This window comes from Pundamilia nyererei, unplaced genomic scaffold (assembly GCF_000239375.1).
Source record: "Pundamilia nyererei isolate P.nyererei 1_Seehausen unplaced genomic scaffold, PunNye1.0 scaffold00115, whole genome shotgun sequence".
In the NCBI taxonomy this organism is placed as follows: domain Eukaryota; kingdom Metazoa; phylum Chordata; class Actinopteri; order Cichliformes; family Cichlidae; genus Pundamilia; species Pundamilia nyererei.
The window spans coordinates 1,183,788-1,205,122 of NW_005187516.1; the positions used below are offsets into that span (position 1 = coordinate 1,183,788).

Genomic DNA, 21,335 nt, shown 5'->3' on the forward strand with positions numbered 1-21,335 from the left:
CTGTTCAGAGGGTGAGTGCTCACCAGTGTCCTTGTAAATGAAGATAGTATTTACCTTGTTGAGAGCAGGGCTGCAGAAATCAGGAGCAACTTGACTGTTGTCGTGTTTTTCATCACTCAACTTAAAAATGATCAGTTTTGAATCAGTTTGTTTTGCCTGGTTACTCCTCTCATCATAGAAGACAAAGCTGTGGTCAGGTCTTGAATGTCCAGCTTACTAACTTGAGTTTGAGGGAGAAAAGTCATCCCTGCATGTTTGTGTGCTTGCAGATGCAGCCCCAGCTGTTGCCCAAAGCTCTGACAGTGCGGTGGTTGATCATGGCCTCTGGCTCCTACAGCCGTGCCTCCAGCGCGCTGGCAGCCGACATCCAGAACAGCGACCTGGAGGACATCGAGATGTGCCGCGTGATCAATGACCGCATCATGATGGTAAGGGGAAAAAAACTCAGCCCATCAAGTTTAGTTGATTTCACAAGCTGCCACCTCTGCTTTTGATGAGCTGAAATTACAACTTTAGTGTTGGTTTAACTACCTTTGGATCGTATATTAAATGGGATACATCACATTTTAATCATAGTCAAGTGTAATAGTTGATGTAGTAGTCTTTAGTTGCTGCTTTCTGCTTTTCAGAGGACGGGGCTGTCCAATAAATTTGTTGATAACTGTTTTTATCCAGCTCTTTCATGATGTCCGTCTTCTTGCTATAGGTGGAAAGGAACTTCCTGTCACCCTACGTTTCTCCCAGAGACAGCCCCTTCCGTCACATCCTGCTGGGCTCTGGTCCCCACACCCTCAAAGCTCTGACCAACCACCTCGACTCTTTGACGACTGCCAACCCCAACGCAGACGCCGAGCTGTTCCGCAACCAGTTTGCCCAGGCGACCTGGACCATTCAGACCTGTGCCAACTCCCTAGCAGGGGACATCTGGTCTCTGGATAATGAAATCTAGAAAAGTCCTTTTCCCTCCCTTGTTCATGGTTTGGCCCTCTTATTACAACTGGCAGTGCTGTTGTGATTAATCACCACGTTTTCAGTGGATATCTACAAAGTCATCATATCGTTTCCACGATGTTCATTTGTTAAAAGCGCCGTATGATGACAATAAGTCAATGACTTTCTATAGTTTACCATGAGGAAAACTGTTTTTTTATACTATTGCTGCTGCGGCGTTCAAACCTGAGCTTTGCTTTTTATTTCACTAGCTGAAATATCTCATACTGTGATAGATACAGAAATTTCAGATTGATTTTTACAGAAGCACCAGTGTATAAAGATTTGGAATAATCAGCTGCATTAAACAAACAAACAAACAAACAAACAAACAAAAACAACAACAACAAAAACAAAACAAAACAACGCAAAGTCCTGATTATATGCATGAATTTAATAAAGTGATCTGAATCAAATACGAAACACATTTCCTGGCATTGGAGCTAATCTGTGCAGACCTGTCAAAGCAGGGGAGAAGGTCCTCAACCATGTGGCACTGAAACAGAAACCATGTGTTTATTTATTGAGTTATTTATTTATCAGTGGCAGGGGTCACTATAAATAGTTTTTAATCACCTTTCATATAAAAGTATAATTATCAGGAGCAGTAATTTCCAAAATGTTAATAACAGTAGGTAGTTTTTAAAAAATATTATGGTGATAGTGTTTCCCATAATGTGTACATTCAGTACAAAACTTTGTTTTCGCACACACAATTTCATTGGTTGAGTAATGTCACGTGGGATGGCTTATAACGTGCGCGATTAACCCGTTTGCTTCCTGTGTACGCACGTCAAGTACCATAAATACAAAAGAAAAAGCTGCGCACATTAAAAATAACCTTACCGTAAGTACGTGGAAAGCTGCGCAGAGTAAAATATAAACGGTCTGGTTCCACACAGAACGTCATCTGGGTCCAGATCTGGACCGCGATCCGCCCATTGCCTACTCAAGGGTTAGAATAAACAATGTAAATAAAAATATTGTCGTTAGAAAAAATTAGAGGAAGTATGTTACCACTGAGCGGTGACTCCAAACTCGTGATCTCGTCCTTTCACGCCCATTTCTTTCCCAACTGCGCTAAAGATCTTCCTGCTCAGAGAACTGCGCCCCCCGATTTATGATGCTGACATCGGGGACAGAGAGGCAACAGTCTGACACAGTAAGTTCGCCATGCAACACATCAGAGAGAATTTAGATAAGGATAAACGTAAAAGTGTTGTGCATTTGTTTCATTTGCTCATTAATTTGGGAAAATACACTCTGGTGTAGTGTAGTCTGTGTCGTGGAAAGAGCATTATTTGTTTTCGCACACACGCAATTTCATAGTCGTGTTTGATCACGACTATGTACTAATCAGATTAGTTTTCAGAGCTATATTTCTCACTGTGTAAGACACGGTCTGAGTGACTACAACGACTCTACGTGGAAACAACATCAACACCCGTCCGTGTGCTGCACAGTTTCTGCAGTCGCAGCGCGAATTGTTTTGACCTGAGAGCCGAGGTCGAGGTTTCAACTACTGTTTGCTGAGCAGAAAAAGTTTTATTTATTATTATTTTTGTTGTTGTTGTGCTATTCCTTTCGTAATTTCCCCTTAAATGGCCCACATGTCACTGCAGTATGAATGTTGCAGGGTTTTTTTTTTCAGCTTCCACCCCCCTGTATTTTAACGACAAGAGGTGCATTTTACTCCCTCCAGTTTAGACTCATTGTCCACTTTAGTCACATGCGTTGTCTGATAACTTTGAATCCACAGCAGAATTCTGCATGTGCTTCCTCTATGACAGTCCTCAGCCAGCAGTGGAAAGCCTCTAAGTGGCTCTGCAGTATCACATATGAGTTAATGAAAAACAATCCTGAGTGATCAGAAACTCTCTTCTGTAATCTTGTCGTGGGTGTAGTGTTTATGTGTTTGACATTATGTGCACGTTTAACAGAAATAATATTTCTTCTGATAATGCACGTACCTGTAGATATGATAAGAACTGTACAGGGAAGCATTACTACATAAGACCCCAGACCCATTTTTACTTTCAAGAAAACTATGGGAGAGTCAGTGTTAAAACTTTAACAGAAACTTTCCTCAATGTGTAAAGAGGTTTCTTATGGGCTAAAGAGATTCTTATGATTAGCTTGTATAGATTCTGTCCCATAGCTGAAGCTTCTTATACAACTTGCCTTTGACTTCTTAACAGTGGAGGAAATAATTATCTGATTTGTGATGAATCTGTAAGGTTGCCCACTTCCAAAGAGAAGAACAGTCTGTACTTGTTATGGTATTTTCATTTTAATGAAAAGAGACACAACCACAAATCCACAAAAAACACATTGCATAAAAGTTATAAATTTATTTGCATTTGTCATTGAGTGAAGGAAATAGTTGGCTATTGGAAACATCCAGAATTCTGGCTCCCACAGATTTCAATCAAACAATCAATCAATTACAAGCACTCCTGATCGCAACTCTTTATGAGTATAAATCGACCCAGCCCACAGAAACAGTTTATCCACTCCTACCTCGCCACCACGATGGGCGAGACCAAAGAGTCAGTGGTGTCATTGTGTGTCGACCTGTGCAGGACACTGGCCTTTTGCTCCCCTGCCAGCTCTGCCTTTAGGATAAGAAGAATCGGACCAATGACGAGACATATATTCTTTGGATGTTCATGCAAGTAAAAAGCAGCAACCCACTGCTCGCACTGTGAGGGATTTAAGTTGAATAAAAAGTTACATTCACGCACCACCTGCCTTTAAGTCTCTTTGGAGGATAAAATGCCTGTCATTTAAAGACTTAAACTTGGCTGGAGTAATCTAACTTTTTGGTTTATCTTCTCAGAATCCTCTAAAGCAGCCATGGACCAAGCAAGATCAGCGATGTCCCAAATTGTAAGTATTCAGTGAGTGTTATAAGATAAATCTTAAAATAACAAGCTTAGTATTAAGCTTGAATCCCTCCCTTTATTTATTTATTTTTCCATTTCCACCTCTTAACTGAAAGGTTACTTCAAATATACATTTCACTGTGCAGTATTTCCTTTGGCACAGGGACACTCTACCAAAATCCAATTCACAAACCAAGACACTTTTCTCTTGGGGGATAACACAAACTAAATCCAAATGGAAAATCTGAATCTAACTTACCACCTACCGCATGTAGCGAATCACTAGCCTGCTAGTGCACTGCACTGAAACTGCTCTGGTGTAATGACTGACCTGCTTAGAGGAACTGTCGAGGCCGAACACAAGAACTTCAGTTTTTAGCACTGAGATGGAGGAAATTTGAAGACTTTCAATCAGTAATGACAGTGAAACATTCACTGAGGCAGGAGGGATTGTTGAGGCTTTTGGATTAACAGAAAAGTAAAACGGTGTATCGTCAGCATAGCAGTGGTATGAAATGCCTTTGAAACTGTTTAATCGAAGACTCGTGGTAACATATATTAAGAAAACAGAACTGGATCAGTGGGCATGCTGTCTATGATTCCCACCCAGGTTCTATATTCTTTGGTAGTTACTGAAATAATCTGTTTTGCTTACCCTGACCTTTTCTGTTTCTGTTTTGTTAGTTTAATAATGAACCACACTCCTACACACGATTCAACTTGCCTGATAATATGGAAGGTGACACCAGCCAGGTGGAGATGATACAGTCGTCTGACATGAATGAGGAGGTTGGAGAGAATGGCGACGAAGACCACCTTAGCCACAAGTCAAACCGCCAACCACACGTGGCTCAAAACTTTGAATGTACAACCAAGAGCCTCTGCTTCATGGCAGCTACCATCGTCTTCACATTTGTCATTGGTAAGAGAGGGACAAAGGCATAGTTGGCATATTTCTGTTTGTCTGAGAAAGTCCTAGAAAGTTACATTTTTTAAAAACATTTTCCATGTGTGTGTGAAAACTTACAAAGTATAATTTTATCATCTGAAAAACATAGTCCAGCTTTGACCTTGCATTCATCTGAGCAACAATTTGACAGTTTATAGCCATGAATTTAGTTTGGAGGTGTAAGCGCTGATAGTGTACAAACTTTAGGTCTCTTGGTCCCTCACTGGTATTTCAAAATGCTGACTCTGTGCTATGGTCTGGTCTTGGGTGTGTTCCCTTTCCTTATTAGTAATTGTTTCCTCATTTTAAATGACTACCACGTTCAGGCTATTTGACTGGCTACCTGGTTCATAAGAATAAGGATCTGAATTGCTCCTGTGCAACTTCTGAAGATGATATTACCCATGAGACTGGTGCTGTCCCTTTCATGGACTGGGATGATGTGAGAAAACTGCTTGGTGATAAACTAAATACATCCAACTTAGAGATTGCACTAAGGTGAATAGAAACCCCACACATTGCATGTACAGTGCTGTACAAATTTTATGTGCATTGCAGTTTTAAAAGAGAATAACTGGGCCCTGTTTTCTTGCCTCCATTTGTTTTCCCTGTGTTCGTTCACAGTCAGCTGAACAGCAGCAACCACCGGGCTGGTTCTCCTGGTGATGAAGATCTGGGGAACAAGGTGATAACAAAGTTTAAGGAGTACGGCATGAAGACCTGGACTGATGAGCACTTTGTCAAGGTTCAGGACCCCCCAGCATCTGGATACAACAGAATAGTTTTCAAGAACGAATCAGAGGAACATCCAACAGGTTTCCTGTCCTACAGCGCCAGTGGAACAGCAAGGGTAATCAGAAGGCTAAATTATGAGTAGGAAAAATGTACAGTGACACTTGCAGTGACATTTCAGTTTCTGATGGCTCCAGGGTGCAGTGCTGTATGCCCATTATGGACAGGAAGAGGACTTCCAACAGCTGAAGAACATGAACATCAACATGAATAACAGGGTGATGCTGGTCAGAGCTGGAAGGATCAGCTTTGCTGAGAAGGTGGGATGCTTAAAAAGATGCAAAAGTTGTATTAATAAACTATTCAAACAGGAATTATCTTTCCTGGGGTGACTTGGGTAATATCTGTGCGTGTTGTAATTCCTTGCAAATCTGTCATGTCCCTAAATTGCAATTTGAAAATGTCAAAATATCAAACAGAAGTTTTAGTCCAGTTTAAATCTGGTTTTGTTTTTGTTTTTTGTGTGTGTGTAAAAAGCTTTGAGTTCTCTACACTTTTCTTCATCCTCTTTCCTGCATGAGGCTGTGATGAAATAAAGCTTGGAGAACATTTTGTGCATAAATTCAGGAGAGACTGTTTTGCTAAATGGCACAGATTCACACATAGAAGTGACAAGTTTAAATCCATCAGATGACCAGGCTTAATATGTGGCAGCTGATGTGACAGGGTAGGCAATAGGGTACTTTGTAAATCTGAGGTCATACTAGTGATACCAGTTTAGTGATTGTGGGACTTAAGTTTACTTCTTTTTGCATGAAACATTCTAAAAAGATGGATGGATTCATGCAAAAATCTTTACTGTTGGTGAACTTAATTTTCCATTGCCTTGTTTCTCTGCTTATAGGTAGCCAATGCAGCCAAAGTGAACGCTTCTGCTGTGCTGATCTACCCAGACCCCATTGATTACCCTATTGGAAATGATACTTCACTCTTTGGACATGTAAGTGAGGGCAGTTTTAAAATGTACTGGAATAAAACCCACTGAAGTGCTCTACGTGCTTAGTTTGTTTGATGTTCTCAAGATTCAAAGAATTGGAATGCAGTGGGAGCTTTTCTGGAGTTTTGAGCAAGTGAGGGTGCTACCAAACAAATCATAATTCCCTGGCAATTGTTTGATTCCTTGCTGGTAGGTTCTGTAGAAGCATAGACAAAAAGACAGACAGGGAATATGAAGACTTTAGAGTTTGACATGTATTACAAACTCTAAAGTCTGTAAACCTAATACTGTTGCTAAGAGGAAGCAATTGCACTGCATTGTGTTTTTCTTCTGATTCCCACAGGTCCACATGGGCTCTGGGGATCCCTACACCCCAGGCTTCCCCTCCTTCAACTACACCCAGTTTCCACCTGTGCAGTCTTCAGGCCTGCCACATATTTTGGCTCAGACTATCACAACAGGCATGGGAACCAAAATTCTGAGGTAAGGCTCACAAACATCATACTGGTATCAGAAAGATTGTCGAAGCTTGTAATAAACAGGGCATCAATAAAGAGTTGATGTTTGTCTGCATCCAACAGGCAGCTTGGGGGTAGAACTCAGCCAGAGGGTTGGGGGAGCATCAATAGACTCGGAGATGAGAGCGATGTTATTACTGTGGAAGTCAACAATGTCCTTACTGAGAAAAGAATAAATAATGTCTTTGGGGTCATCAAAGGCTTTGTGGATGCAGGTACAGCAAAGATGAGAAATGAGAGAGATCCTGTGATCAGGAAATATGGAAACGATGTGAGTGATGAATGTCCTGTGACCGTCTGCAGATCGATACGTGGTCATTGGGGCCCAGAGGGATGCGTGGGGCCCGGGCTTTGCAGCATCAAGCGTGGGCACCAGCGTCCTCGTCGAGCTGGCGCGTTCCATCTCTGACATGGTGGAGAACGGTGAGCACCTGTTGATACTTTATACATGCTTCTCTTAGGCACTATCATGGGAAAGCATATCATTCATTTTCATTGCTATGCAAAGGATACCCAGTTTAATGTATCAGTGAAGCCAGATGGCACCCACCAATTAGTTGAACGACAGGAATGTCTTAAAGCCATAAAGACCTGGCTCTAACTTCCTGCTTCTAAATGAAAACCAAGGCCATCGTACTTGGTCCTAACAATTGCATTGTCTTGGAATGAAATAAAACTTTTAGATATCTTGGGGTTGTTTTTGACCAGGGTGTGTCTTCAGTTGTTTCAAAGTGCTGGACTGAGAATACTGACAGGGACTAGAAAGAGAAAACATTTCTCCGATACTGTCTTTGCTTCACAGGCTTCATGTTAAATCCCGAATCTTATTCAAAAACCTTAACATTCTCAAAAAAGGTCTTGAATAATCAGGCCTCATCTTATCTTAAAGACCTCACAGTATGTAATTACCCAGGCTGAGTACTTGACTCTCAGTCTGAAGGCCTACTTGTGGTTCTCACAATATTTAAAAGGAGAATGGGGGGGGCAGAGCCTTTAGCTTTCAGGGCGCTCTTCTTTGGAACCAGCTCCCAGGTGGATTTGGGAGACAGACACCGTTTCTACTTTTAAGATTAGGCTTTAAACTTTCCTTTTTGCTACAGCTTATAGTTATGGCTGGATCAGGTGATCCTGAATCCTCCCTTAGTTATGGTGCTGTGGGCCTCCCATGATGCACTGAGTGCTTCTTTACCCACCTCTTTTTCTTCCTGATTTTTCTTGCTGTTAAGAGGGAGTTTTTATTTTCCACTGTCACCAAGTGCTTCAAGTCTGATTGTTGGCGTGTTCTCTGTTTTACCTCTTTAGCTTGCAATTTGGCTGTATATAGATAAAACTGAATTGGGGAAAAAAACCAAATGAATACGTAACAGTAATGAAATTGATGTAAACTTCACATCAGACGCTAAAGTTTGTCACTGAGCAGCTAAAAAACGCGCTGGCTTCATTAGTTTTATTAAATGTGTTTTCACTTTGTTAGATGGATTCAAACCCAGGAGGAGCATGGTGTTTGCCAGTTGGAGTGCGGGAGAGTATGGGAGTGTTGGCGCCACCGAGTGGTTGGAGGTGAGAAATGCAAGGCAAAACTGCATTAATAATGAGTGTACTCTGTTCATGTAAATACACGCTATAATAGCTTAATTTTTCATGTCATATATTCAACAAAGTGATGGAAAAATTCCTCAGAGATTTTGGTTCATATTGACACAATAGCATCAAGCATTTGCTGCACATTTGTCAGTTTCATCTCACATCTGGTTCGTGTCTACACGCATAAATTGGCTTATTAGAGAGCCAACATTTGAAAAGATGTACCTAACAAAGTGGCTGAGTATAAATTTATTTTGGCTATTTCTTTGTTCCAGGGTTATCTGTCCTCTCTGAGCATGAAAGCAGTCGCCTACATCAACCTGGACGGCATTGTGACAGGTATTTGCTGCCATGGATGCAGACTTCTTGTACCCATGAAGCTGTTTAATGTCAAACTTTTACAAACGCATGCAAAAAGCATCACTTATGTTTCAGGATAACTAAATATTAGTGGTCTTGTTATTCTAGGTCAGAATGGGTTTAAAGTAGCAGCCAGCCCGTTGCTGCACAGCCTGGTCCAAAACGCTCTGAAAGAGGTAACTCCACAGCTGATCTCTTCTGCAGAAATAATTCTGTTGGTCAGTTTTATTTGTAAAATAAAACAAGAGTTTAACCAAAGTATTTGTTTTCTTCTTAGGTGAACTATGACAAGGACACGTCTCTTCTTTCTCAGTTTGGAAAGAACAACTGGGAGTCTGCTATGTGAGTCCGTCTAATTAAAGATAACAAAGTATAGCCAGTGATGATTATCACAGCCTTCTTGTTTGAAAGTAGGCTGTCATTCTCACTCTTCTTTTTTGCCTTTGATTTTGAAGTCTGGAGCCTCTGAGGATGGACAGTGCTGCGTATCCTTTCCTCGCCTTCTCCGGCATTCCCTCAGTCGCTTTCAGATTCCACTCTGGAAGTTCAGTAAGTGAATTCTTCTGTACTACAAGTTCTTAAATAGTTTCTGAACTCTTTTAACTAATGCCAACTTTGTAGATCTGAGAGTAATTCTTAAAACATCCTGTGTGCCTCCTCAGGACTACCCGTACTTTGGTACAATCCTGGACACCCGAGAAAACCTGAACTCTGTCACAGCCAGCCAGGTTCCTCAGCTGGCTGTGAGAGCGGGCCAGTTTGCAGGTCACATAGTGCTGAGGCTGGTCCATGACCACCTGCTGCAGATGGACCTGAAGAAGTACAACCAGCTCATACGCAGCCACGTGGTTCAGATTAATGCAAGGGTCAAGACTGTTCAGAGGGTGAGTGCTCACCAGGGTCCTTGTAAATGAAGATAGTATTTACCTTGTTGAGAGCAGGGCTGCAGAAATCAGGAGCAACTTGACCATTGCTGATATATCAGTATTGACATTGATACAATGATGCCAATACAAGTTTTTAAAAAAGGAAACAGAGAAGAGAGAAACACACTTCGACCATGTTATGAGTGTTGATGTTACATAGTTGGTCCACCAGAGGTCATTCTGAGACTTCGCTGTTGACAACATGTAATTGGAATGCCAGAAACACAACAACTATCTGATTACAGGCCTGTACTTCAAAGCTGGAATTCGTCCTATCCAGGTAACTCAAAGGTTTCTGTATTACAAAGAAGTTTCACTACTTCTTCATTTTTATTTATATAGCGTCAAATCACAACAGTCGCCTCAAGACAATTTATATTGTAAGGTAAAAACCTTACAATAATGCAGAGAAAACCCCAACAGTTAGACGACCACCTATTAGATAGCACTTGGCGACAGTGGGAAGGAAGAACTCCCTTTTAACAATAGAAACCTCTTGCATAACCATGATCAGAAATATGCTTTCTCTTTCTAATCCCTGTCAGTACTCTGGCTGCAGCATTTTGGATCAACTGAAGGCTTAATTCCAGTAGTTCAACCTAGAAGTACTAAATGTATGAACTAGTATCAACATTACTTTGAGAACGATGTTTCTAATTTTAGAGATATTGCACAAATGCAAGAAAGCATTTTGTTCAATATATACACACTGCAGGACATTTGCTGGTCAAAAATGACTTCAAGATTCCTCACAGTGTTACTGGAGGACAAGTTAAGCCATCTATCCTAATGGCATATCCCAGCTACCATGGGGAAGTATACCTTGACCAGGTCCACAGTCTGTTGCAGGGCTTGTGTAAGGATGTGTTATGTAAACAGAATTGGTCCTAACACAGAAACCTGTGGAACTCCATAATTAACCTTGGTGTGTGAAATAAGACTTCCCATTTACATGAACAAATTGTACTGTATTAGATGGATATGATTCAAATCAATGCAGCACACTTACAGCATGCTCTAATGGCTGAAATAAAATATTATGGTCAACAGTATTGAACGCTACACTGAGGTCTAGCAGGACAAGCACAGAGGGCATAAGAAGATCATTAGTACCCTTCACTAAAGCTGTTTCTGTGCTGTGAATTCTGAAACCTGACTGAAACTCTTCAAATAAACAATTCCTCTGAGATGATCACTTAGCTGTTTTACTCTTTCAAGAACTTATGAGATAAAGGAAGGTTGGATGATAGAGATATGATAGTGAGTCTGAGAGGTTAAGAGTTGAGATATTAGGTCTAAGTCACACAGTTGGCATTTTGCCGGCATTTCTTTCTGCCTTCAAATAGACTAAACTTTATTTATATTGCAGCTGCATTTGAAACTACATTTTTATTTTATTAATTAAGGACTCATTAACAACTACATAAAAAAGAAATGTTATATTTAGTTAAATGAAATCTATTTATCTAGTTGAAAGCAAGTTGAAGAGATGTAGAGTAACGTCACCTCTCTTACTCTTTTGCCCAGACTCTGGTCAGATCTTGCACGTCCAGTTACCAAATTGAGTTTATTGTGAAAACTAAATCACTCCTGCATATTTGTCTGCTTCCAGTTGCAGCCCCAGCTGTTGCCCAAGACCCTGACTGGGCAGTGGTTGGTCATGGCCTCTGGCTCCTACAACCGTCTCTCTAGCATATTGACAGCTGACATCCAAAACAGCGACCTGGAAAACGTGGAGATGTGCCGCATGATCAATGACCGCATCATGACGGTAAGGCTTCCAACACTCAGTAATTCTTCCTGAGAAATTCTGTGGAAAATATGGATATATCTTAGCAATTGTTGCTGTTATTGTAAATATTTCCTTCTTTTGAACTGATAATTATTAATTCAACTGGTGAATCAAGGCTTATAAAGTGGAGACAACAATAAAGCTAAAGCTAAGCTGCTATCTGAGCTTTTGGCCAAAGGATTTCATATATTTTAGTGTGGTTTAGCTACTTTTGTGTCACATTTAAAATGGAACACGTCATATTTTATTTTACTGCATTACTTTTTATCTACTGTAAAGTGCAATAGTATTCAAGGTAGTTTTCTTTTTAGCTGCTAATTGCCTCCTTTTATATGACAGAAAAGTCTGGTGACCCAGAACACTTTTAACAAACTCCTCCATGTTCCTCCTCCTGTTACTATAGGTGGAAAGGAACTTCCTGTCACCCTACGTTTCTCCGATAGACAGCCCCTTTCGCCACATCCTGCTGGGCTCCGGCCCCCACACCCTCAAAGCTCTGTCCAGCCACCTCGACGCTCTGAAGTCTGCCAGCCCAGAGGCCAATGCCGAGCTGTTCCGCAACAAGCTTGCCCAGGCGACCTGGACCATTCAGGCCTGTGCCAACTCCCTAGCAGGGGACATCTGGTCTCTGGATAATGAATTCTAGAAAAGTCCTTTTCCCTCCCTTGTTCATGGCTTGGCCCTCTTATAACAACAGGCGGTGTGACAGCCAGTATGATGGTGTGATTAACAGACAGTTTTTTAATGGATTTCCACAAAGTCATCACATCTGTTCCACAGTGTTCATTTTCCTTTTTCTAAAATTTTCCATAAAACCAATATATGATATGTCATGATAGAAAATATGTGAGCCTTCCGCTTAAAAAAACTTGCACAAAGAAAAAAACAAAGCTTGAATTTGAACCTGTGATATTTTAAATATCACGATCTTCAATACTTTGGCCCTCATCATGTCATGCCAATATCATAGCTACAAGCTACCGAGCACAGATGGTTGGTGTGCCAGTGGTTGGAAAGCGGTCCTGCCATCTGAATCCAAAGACGCTTCTGAGGCACCGCGTGTTGAACGAGTTGAGTCGTCTCATTTAGGTGATCCAGGTTTCACGTCCATACAGTAAGGGGCTGTTGACACAGGGCTGCTACACTTTGATCTTTGTGTGGTCAGTCAGCACTTTATTTTTACACACCCTGCAGGACAATAAGGCCACGATAGTGTTTACCTTCCTGAGTCATCAACTGAGTTCCATATTAAGTGAGAGGGTAGTGTTGATGGTAGAACCCAGGAAAGTTATTTTAACTGCACGGGTGCAGATATTCATAGTGATGGAGGGAGGGGTGAGGCCATCTTATGCACAGATGTTCATCTTTTTTCTGGCTGACAATGAGCCCAAACTACTTACTCAAAGATTAGAGGATGCTCGTCAGTCTCTGGAGGATGGCCTCAGTGTGGGCCACGAGGGTAAAGAGCATCTCCCTGATTAAGTACTATCCTGACTTTGGTCTTCAAGCACAGAAAACAGCAAATGTGACTATGACTTTGACCTTTTTGGGTAAGGACTAATTAGGATCTCATTGTGTGCATATTTAGCTAAAAAATGACAAATACTGTAGGAGGAGTAGCGATTATTGATTATGAAAGGATGGACGGACAATGTATACCTCTGGCTTAAGCTCATCCTTTGTCCTATATACCATTGAGAACATCAGTCCTTTGGCTGGATGAAATAAAAATGTAAAATAACCAGCACAGTATCACTTTAGCAAAAGCATCTCAGAGTACCTGATATTAAAATCAGAGGCCAGAGCTTTTTCATGTGATGGATCATCTAAAGAAGCACAGTTTCTGAACCATCGTTTCAGGTCATAAAAATTCACTATCATTACCAGCTGTTGCTAATGTCTGGATTAGCTGGGATGTCTTCTTGTCCAATATTGTCTGGAAAACTTTAAGCTAACTGCAGTGGTTTCATCCTGATTTGTTTGAAAAAATAATAAAGGTGGCACCTCACTCTTCTCTTTTTTATTGCATTTGTTAAACCTGCTTCTGCTTGTTTCACCTTAAAGTACTGCAATTTTAGCTAAAATTGGAAGAGACCACTAGCCTCAACAGTGTAGGGGAGTAGGGCACGTGAAGTAATGACTACTGTATTCTACCAAAGATACGATTTTACGACAAAAAATGCACTTATTTGGGTACATATATGGTTTCAAGGTGTAAGGTTTAAGAGCCCATTTCATCCGGCCCAGCTGATCTGTTCCATCTTCAAGCTCTACTATTGAAGGAATTTTGGCTTTAAAGAAAGGAGTGTTACAAACACTTACCATGGCCACAGCATTGTGGTCCAGTATTATTTCCATAACTAATCACAACTCTAGACTTTGGATTTAGTTTGACTGAATAAAACTACATTTTACCTTTTGATGAATTTGTTGAGATTTCCTTTGTTCCTTTTTTTTGTTTCATGTCTCCAATGGAGAGCCGAGCTTATGTATGCTGAAAGAGGTTCAGATAATTTTCTTGTTTTCTGTTAAAATCAAAAGTTGGTGAACTTGGGGAAAAAAAAGTAAAATTCCTTTGTGCTTGCAAATTGTTAAAATATTCAGCTAAAAAAACAAATAAACTGAACACATTTTCTTGGCCTTACAGTTTTCTTCTTCAATAAACACAACTATTTGAGTTTTGCTTAATTATTCACATTGAGGTGTAGTAGAGGTGAGTGGACTCATCCAAATATCACTAGTATCGATACCAACACTGTTATTGGTATTGGACTGATAGTAACACTAAGTATGTAGCCCACTGAAGTGTGTTAAATGATTTAAAATAAAAATTAACCTCAAATGTGCAATGTAAAAAATGCCTATTTTATTTATAGCCTATGGAATATTTAAATGACCGAAGTCGAAAAACAAAGTTTTAAAATAGAAAAATGATGTTTTTTAAACTGAAGCATGTAAAAGATCCTCAATGGCGTAGACAGATAAAGTAAAGCTGGAAATTGGCTGAATATGTTCCATTTAAATGTGAATTTGCAAAGTCTGACTTTATGCAACTTAATAGTTAATAAGTATTCATGTCAATGATTAATTAGTCTTTCGTTTCTTTTTTGTCTGTATTAAAGCCCATTCATTTAGTGTCCTTTTTCAAAATGATCCCGTAAAAACAAAAAGCTGTTGTGACACAATTTGACCAGAAGATGGACACAAAGTAAAGAAATTGTTAGTGCATCATTTGGCATTTGAGCTTTTTCCAGCGTGTTCAGGCAGGTGAATCTAATTTAAATCGGACCGTCAGCGGCTCGTAAACGTTTTATTCTCAATGACTTTCGGAATAACGTACGTCAGAAAAAGACTTTTTGTTATAAATGAGCTGATTTGTCATAAAAACCTATCATCTATGTTAGCTCACAGAGTGCGTGCACCACCACCAAATCATAGCGCATTCTTCTAATGACTTGGGCAGCTTTTAATTGTATCAGGTATAAAATCAAGGGGAACATGAGCTATAGGTCCTACCTCATTCCCTATCCCCAATTATGTTGTTCTCTTTAAATACACCCAGTTGTTCTTTGCAGGAATCTCTGTAAGTGAAATATCTGAACACGTCCACAGCGGCTTCATTTCAGTTTGCAGAGACAACTGTCAGCAAGGTGGTAGCATGTAGTGATGGGATTTCCGGATCTTTTTAGAGAACCGGATCTTTCGGCTCGACTCACTAAAAAGATTCGGATCTTTCGGCACCCAACCAGCTCTTCAGGTTGTTTTGTTGCTTTAATTCATTCATTTTTTTAACAACAATATAAAATTATGCACATAAGGAATTACTAATGTAAAAAAAAAAACCATGGTTTTATTTATATATGTTTATATATATAAATATATACGGTGGCCCCTAGAGAGAAAGCATATACAAACTCCAAAAAGCACATACAAATTCCAAAGGACGTACAAATTCGAAAACACATTTCTAACGTTAACTGAACTTCCAAAACAGAGCTACCTAGATCTCTTAAATTACACAATTGAAAGCATATGTGTATTGTTTGTGTATTTATACACAAGCACTCATATATATTCAAATAATTCAAAAAAATGTTCATTTACCTGTTACTACCACACACCAAATCCGGTCGTTGGTACTTCCTGGCTTGTGTAGCCACTAGGTAACAAAAGCTCAACACTGCGCCTAGCATCCTGGAGCACTTCTTTTGTCTTTTGTACGTGCTTCTGAGTTTGTACGTGTTTTGGAGTTTTTACGTGTTTTGGTGTTTGTACGTGTTTTGGAGTTTTTACATGTTTTGGAGATTTTACGTTCTTCGGAGTTTGTATTTCCTTTGGAGTTTGTATGTGCTTTGTCTCTAGCGACCATCGTAAATATACTTTTATTTATCCACTCCACATAAAATGTAATAAATAAATCATATAATACGAAAAACCAACTATTTACATTTCAACTTTTAACTATTTACATTTTCAGCTTTTTCCTTTTAAACAAATTTAAAGGGAAACAACACAAAACACTGAAGCCGGAAGATCCGGTTGGGTGCCAAAAGAGTCGAATCTTTTTAGTGAGTCGAGCCGAAAGATCCAGTTCTCTAAAAAGAGCTGGAAATCCCATCACCACATGAAAAATCTAAATGGGAGAATATTTCTTTAAGAGTGGGCTGACAGAGTGAATACGCAACAGAGATGCGAGTAAATAAAGACGTCTCACTTTGCTACTTATTCCTGCGGTAAAACAAACCAACCTACAAAAATGAAACACTATGTGGTGCTTTTAGTAAAAAAGGGAAATGACAGGAAACTTGAAACATAGATAGATAGATAGATAGATAGATAGATAGATAGATAGATAGATAGATAGATAGATAGATAGATAGATCGATCGATCGATAGTGCTTGCAGGCACTCCTCACTGTGCCTTTAGTGGCTAAGCCATTTTTAACTGTACGTCATAATAATGTAAAACATGATCACTGTGTTATAAAGCGATATTTATCAGCTAATTAATGAGTGAGCAAGCAAGGTGACTATTTCCTCAGTTCTACAATTAAAATATCTTGAATGAGACATTTAGTTTATTAATTGGACCTTATTTATTTTTTAATAAAGCCTTCCGTATTTTTGCACGTTTTTTTCATTTTAGTATATATTTTAAATGCCCTCTTATGCAAATACAAATAAATTAAATACATAAATACACATAAATTCAGATAAATGAAACAATGACTGCTCTTGAATGGAGTTATCCATCGGTAAACGTATAGAAGATCTTTGTGTTGTACAAGGACAGCGCAGAACCGACGCCAGCAGCCTCTGCATTCATACCCGGGCAGTATTTCGGATACTGCTGCTGTGTAAGCATTCAGCAAACTTTCATCAGCTTCATCCACTCCACAGGACAAGGAGCTCTCGGGGATGCCAGCAAGTTTTTTGGAGGCCTAATCAATGAAATAATAGTAATATTAAAGAGAGGGCTACAGGAGCGTAAGGTGACAGGAACCGAGACTGACAGGTAGGTGCACTCATTAAACAGAAGTGACTAACAGAGTAGTAAACTTTACTTGCAGTCTTCATTTAGTTCTGGAAATGTTAGCTTTGCAGTTACAGTTCAAGTACTTAGTTGTCAGACGGCCACTTGTCCAGGTCCTCAAATGCAACGCGAGCCGGTTAAATAGGCTTGGTGGCGGGAAGGAGGCAGCAGGTGAGAGCTGCTGTCACCGAGTCTCTGTTGTGAAAGCCCGGAGCACTTTAGTTGCAACAACGCAGGTCACAGAGGGGGCCAACCTGACCAGCTTGTACATGTACGTGAGTTTTATATGCGGATAGCTGTCTCAGGGTCCGGGCAGAGGCTCAGGAGAGGAGGGCACCCAGGTGTGCTTAGTTAGCCTAACAGGTCCTCTTTACTGAAGCAAGTCACATGGAAGTATGAAAAAGGCAAAAGGTGATGTCAAGTGTCTATAAAATGTCTATTTTTCTTAAAGGTAGTGTGTTTCTATACGCGCACTTGACCTGTTTCTGCCTCTTTAACTTGCTTACACAGCGATACAAACATTTCTGTTTAAGCTCTGACTTGGATAAATACAGCACACCTGACCAGTGAAGGAGTCACGCAACACATGATATCAAAGCCTACACTCACTGCAAATGTATAATTACACAGTCCAGAATGAGGAGTCTGTGTGGGGATTTCAGCCAATGCATTGAAATAGTTAAATAAGATCCGCAAACATCCTCCAGCCCTTTGCTTGTATATAAGGCGCGCGGCAAACGAAAGGAAAAACCGTGATAAAGTGTCTTTAGTAAGTTGTTTCAGCTTTGATGCACATTGGCATTGATGCTCCCAAGAAGTGAAACACAATTCTTCCAAAAGATGTTCCATAATTTAGTGTTTTCATGACATCCATAGGTCCTTAAATCGTTTTACATTGATGGTCACACACAGCCCACTTTGATCTTAAGTGGGCCGAACCACTGATACACCCCTTTCAGTCAGTGTAAAGACCTTTGATTACACATTTAATCGCTGAGATATTTAAATATAAGACAAAGAAGTGCAATTTCAACAGCAGAGCATACATTTTTGACTTTTAACTGTATTTTCGTCACTTTTCCTGCTGATAAATACATCTCTCATAGCCATTCTTACTAAAATAAAGTAATGAAGTAATAGGTATACAGAGCTGCCAGAACTTTTTCTTGAATTTTGCACATTTATTTCTTATGATTTAAGTGTGAGGAGCTGTGCTGACACATTTCCTTGATTTATTACAGCAGTACTTATTTTCTACACGTTTAAACTCGGGGATTAAATGTGTAGAAAAAGTGAGATGCATGTTTGAACTTGTAATTCTTTTTCCTATATTAAGATATCTGAGGTAAAGGAGGGTTTCACTAGTCTGGCCCACTTAAGATCAAAGTGGGCTGTATGTGCCTTCGCTGGTACATAGTGAAAAAACAATAACACTTCTGTCATTATTTATCATTTATTTAATTACTTTGGTGCAATATGGACGTCACCGGGGATGTCTTTATCCTTATCTTAGGAAAAGCTGTAAAACCTATGAAAATACAGTTACAATTTTATGCCCTCCTTCACATTGCCGAAAGCTATCCAGTGGGCCAGATTCGTGTCTTCTTTGTCGGGCCAATTCTGGCCTCCGGGCCTTAGGTTTGACACCCCTGCCTAAAATCATTCAGTGCCACCTCCTTCCATACGGATGGTTGTCTTGTCATCCCATCAAGACAGAACAGTTTCATTATGGGATGTTGAAACGGCTTCTCTCGTCTCGTCAATCAAACCAACCCTTAAGAGTAAAAAAGAAAAAATGCATTGAACTTCACAGAGTGAAACTATGCAGCTCAGCCTCAGCTCTTGTTCCCACTTGCTGTACGTTATCTCCCCGTCTTCCGCTTCTTTCTCTCACCCACATGCGTGCACACATGACAAACCCCGGTGTCGGATAGGAGGCCTGAGGGCAGCAGAACAAAGCTCGCTACCCTCTGCACTGTAAATCTAACCTCAGCTGACCCAGCCTCTGCATACCACAAAACACATACACGCGATACCTCCATTATGTGTCCTTTCACTGCAGATGCACTCTGTAGGCTTCATGTCTGCACTGCTCACACACCTGTCACATCGCACACGTTCTTCTGTAATAGCTGTCATTATCTTTGTAGCCTGTGAGGAGGGTTTATAGCTTTATGCTTAGCATTATGCAAGGCATTTGCACATAAGTGATTTTTTTTTTTTTTTTTTAAGTGGCCAATTGATTTTAATGGTTTGACAGTAAAATCAAAATGAGCCTCTGTCTGCTGACAAAGTCCAGGTCAGGTTTTGACATCTGTTATTGTTGTCATTGGAAATCACATCAATCATGAGTGTGAACTCTTATTTAATATACATCTGACTATAAAAACGCGTTAACCTTTTTATGGTTTTTCTCATTTTCTCACAGGTGATATGTGAGTGATACATAAGACTGATAACAATATCTGGGGATTTTTCTTTTTCTTTCAGACACATGAAACAGTTTTGCTAAAATTTGTTAGGGATAGTTATTTAGTCCTTACTGAAATAATGTAACACAATTTAGGTTAAAAAATCAACTTGTCCTGTTGTCACGTATTACTTGTTTATGCACGGTTCAACTTCTTGTTCTAAACCTGCTGCCAACAGGGAAAAGTGCCCTCTGGTGGACAAACCACTAATAACATGGTTGAAGGGTGTTTCTTTTTTTGCTTTTAAAATTTTCATTCATTCGCTGGTAAATGAAAATTTACCAGGAAAAAAAACCATTAAAATGTTCAGTTTCCAGTGAGCCAAGAAGCTAGACTTCAGACTGGCCTGGATGCTTTGGCTGTGACTACATCTTGTTTGCGGCAGGCAGCCAGTCAGAATAAAGGTGACTCAAAAGGAGCGGCGATGGCGCGAAAACTGCTTCTTTTAGACCGTAGATGCATTTGTTCAACACGGAGAAGATTAGAGTCACCCTTGCAGTTTCAGTCAGACTTCCTGTGGTACAACTGTTGCTTGATCAGTATAACTGTGGCCTTCACACATTATTATTATTATACAACAAGCTAGGGCTCTCTTTTTTTACCGACCGCATATGTGTAGCTTTACAACACACTGAGTCTGTTACTGCACAAAGCACCTGTTTGATTCGTGATGATGTGAAAGTTGAGGTTTTTCTGAAGGAGATGCACAGCTGATTGGGTATAAAAATCCAACTCCAGCTAGTTCTGTAAAGCCTTTCCATTAATACACCATGACTGGTGTTAGCAGTATGGCTTGCACATTTTCCATAGCACTGCTCAGTGGTTGCTATTTGCAATTATAAGTGCAGTTGATTACAGTACACGTACTATAACATATTCAGTTACATTTGCATGAAGAAAAACCACATTAACTCCAAAAACTGAGTTAAAAAAAAAAGCAGTTATGCTTTAACACTATAATTTGCGTAGAGAAGATTATGATTCCTCGTATCTCCTGCCTGCACCTTGACCTCCTCACTCCTCTGGCTTAAATTTGGCTACAGCTGCTTTCACTTTTAACATGCTCAAACTTGCAGGCAACTCTGTAGCATCACACACTGTTTGAAGTAGATATTATCAAACCCTGGCTCCCACTGAGTGTACCTTTTTACTCTATGGTGTCACATATGTACGTGCTGTCACGTAAGTTGATATTGTTTTATGCTCTGCTGATGAGAAAGTCCTTGTGCTTTGCAGATCCACATGCTCTCAGCAGCTGATAAACGTAATACTTTTTTCCTTTTAGTTTGCTTTTGTATCGTGTTGTGTTGTTATTTGTTAAGTTTCTCATCTAATTACTTTGAGGATGTTCTGTTAGTTACTAAACTAGTAGGACGTGGATGGCAGTCATGACATGAATACCTTTAACTGACACAAAATCAGTCATGCTCTTCTCCCTCGGGGCTGATCTAGTAACAGACAGGACACATTTGTACAGCTGCCTGGACGTAGAAATTGAAAGAACTAAAATTAACATGGCTGGTCTCTCAAATGTGAGGTTTTGATGCCATTTACCTTATTTGTTTAATCCGTTTTTTGTTGGTACTAACTGATTTTAA

The 21,335-nt window shown here is 40.0% G+C and overlaps 3 protein-coding genes across 3 annotated transcripts in view; all 3 read left to right on the plus strand.

The window, feature by feature from the left end:
- Positions 1-6: 6 nt before the first annotated feature.
- Positions 7-1,148, plus strand: LOC102212552 (transferrin receptor protein 1-like). Its single transcript, XM_005741952.2, has 3 exons — positions 7-11; positions 270-428; positions 707-1,148. The coding sequence occupies exons 2-3, from the start codon at positions 270-272 to the stop codon at positions 947-949; spliced, it is 402 nt and encodes a 133-aa protein (XP_005742009.1). The 5' UTR covers positions 7-11; the 3' UTR covers positions 950-1,148.
- A 727-nt stretch (positions 1,149-1,875) lies between these two features.
- LOC102212836 (transferrin receptor protein 1-like) lies at positions 1,876-14,373 on the plus strand. Its single transcript, XM_005741953.2, has 18 exons — positions 1,876-2,152; positions 3,830-3,879; positions 4,560-4,797; positions 5,151-5,322; positions 5,449-5,674; positions 5,754-5,876; positions 6,461-6,556; positions 6,897-7,036; positions 7,135-7,286; positions 7,375-7,494; positions 8,546-8,631; positions 8,931-8,994; positions 9,124-9,191; positions 9,293-9,357; positions 9,471-9,564; positions 9,678-9,899; positions 11,554-11,712; positions 12,137-14,373. Exons 2-18 carry the CDS (start codon positions 3,847-3,849, stop codon positions 12,377-12,379), a joined length of 2,301 nt encoding a protein of 766 aa, XP_005742010.1. The 5' UTR covers positions 1,876-2,152; positions 3,830-3,846; the 3' UTR covers positions 12,380-14,373.
- Positions 14,374-17,168: 2,795 nt separating this feature from the next.
- Positions 17,169-21,335, plus strand: part of tnk2b (tyrosine kinase, non-receptor, 2b) — a 54,231-nt gene continuing 50,064 nt past the window's right edge. The window contains exon 1 of the mRNA XM_005741957.2: positions 17,169-17,248. The gene's annotated coding sequence lies outside the window, so the exon portion shown is untranslated. The remainder of the gene's footprint in view (positions 17,249-21,335) is intronic.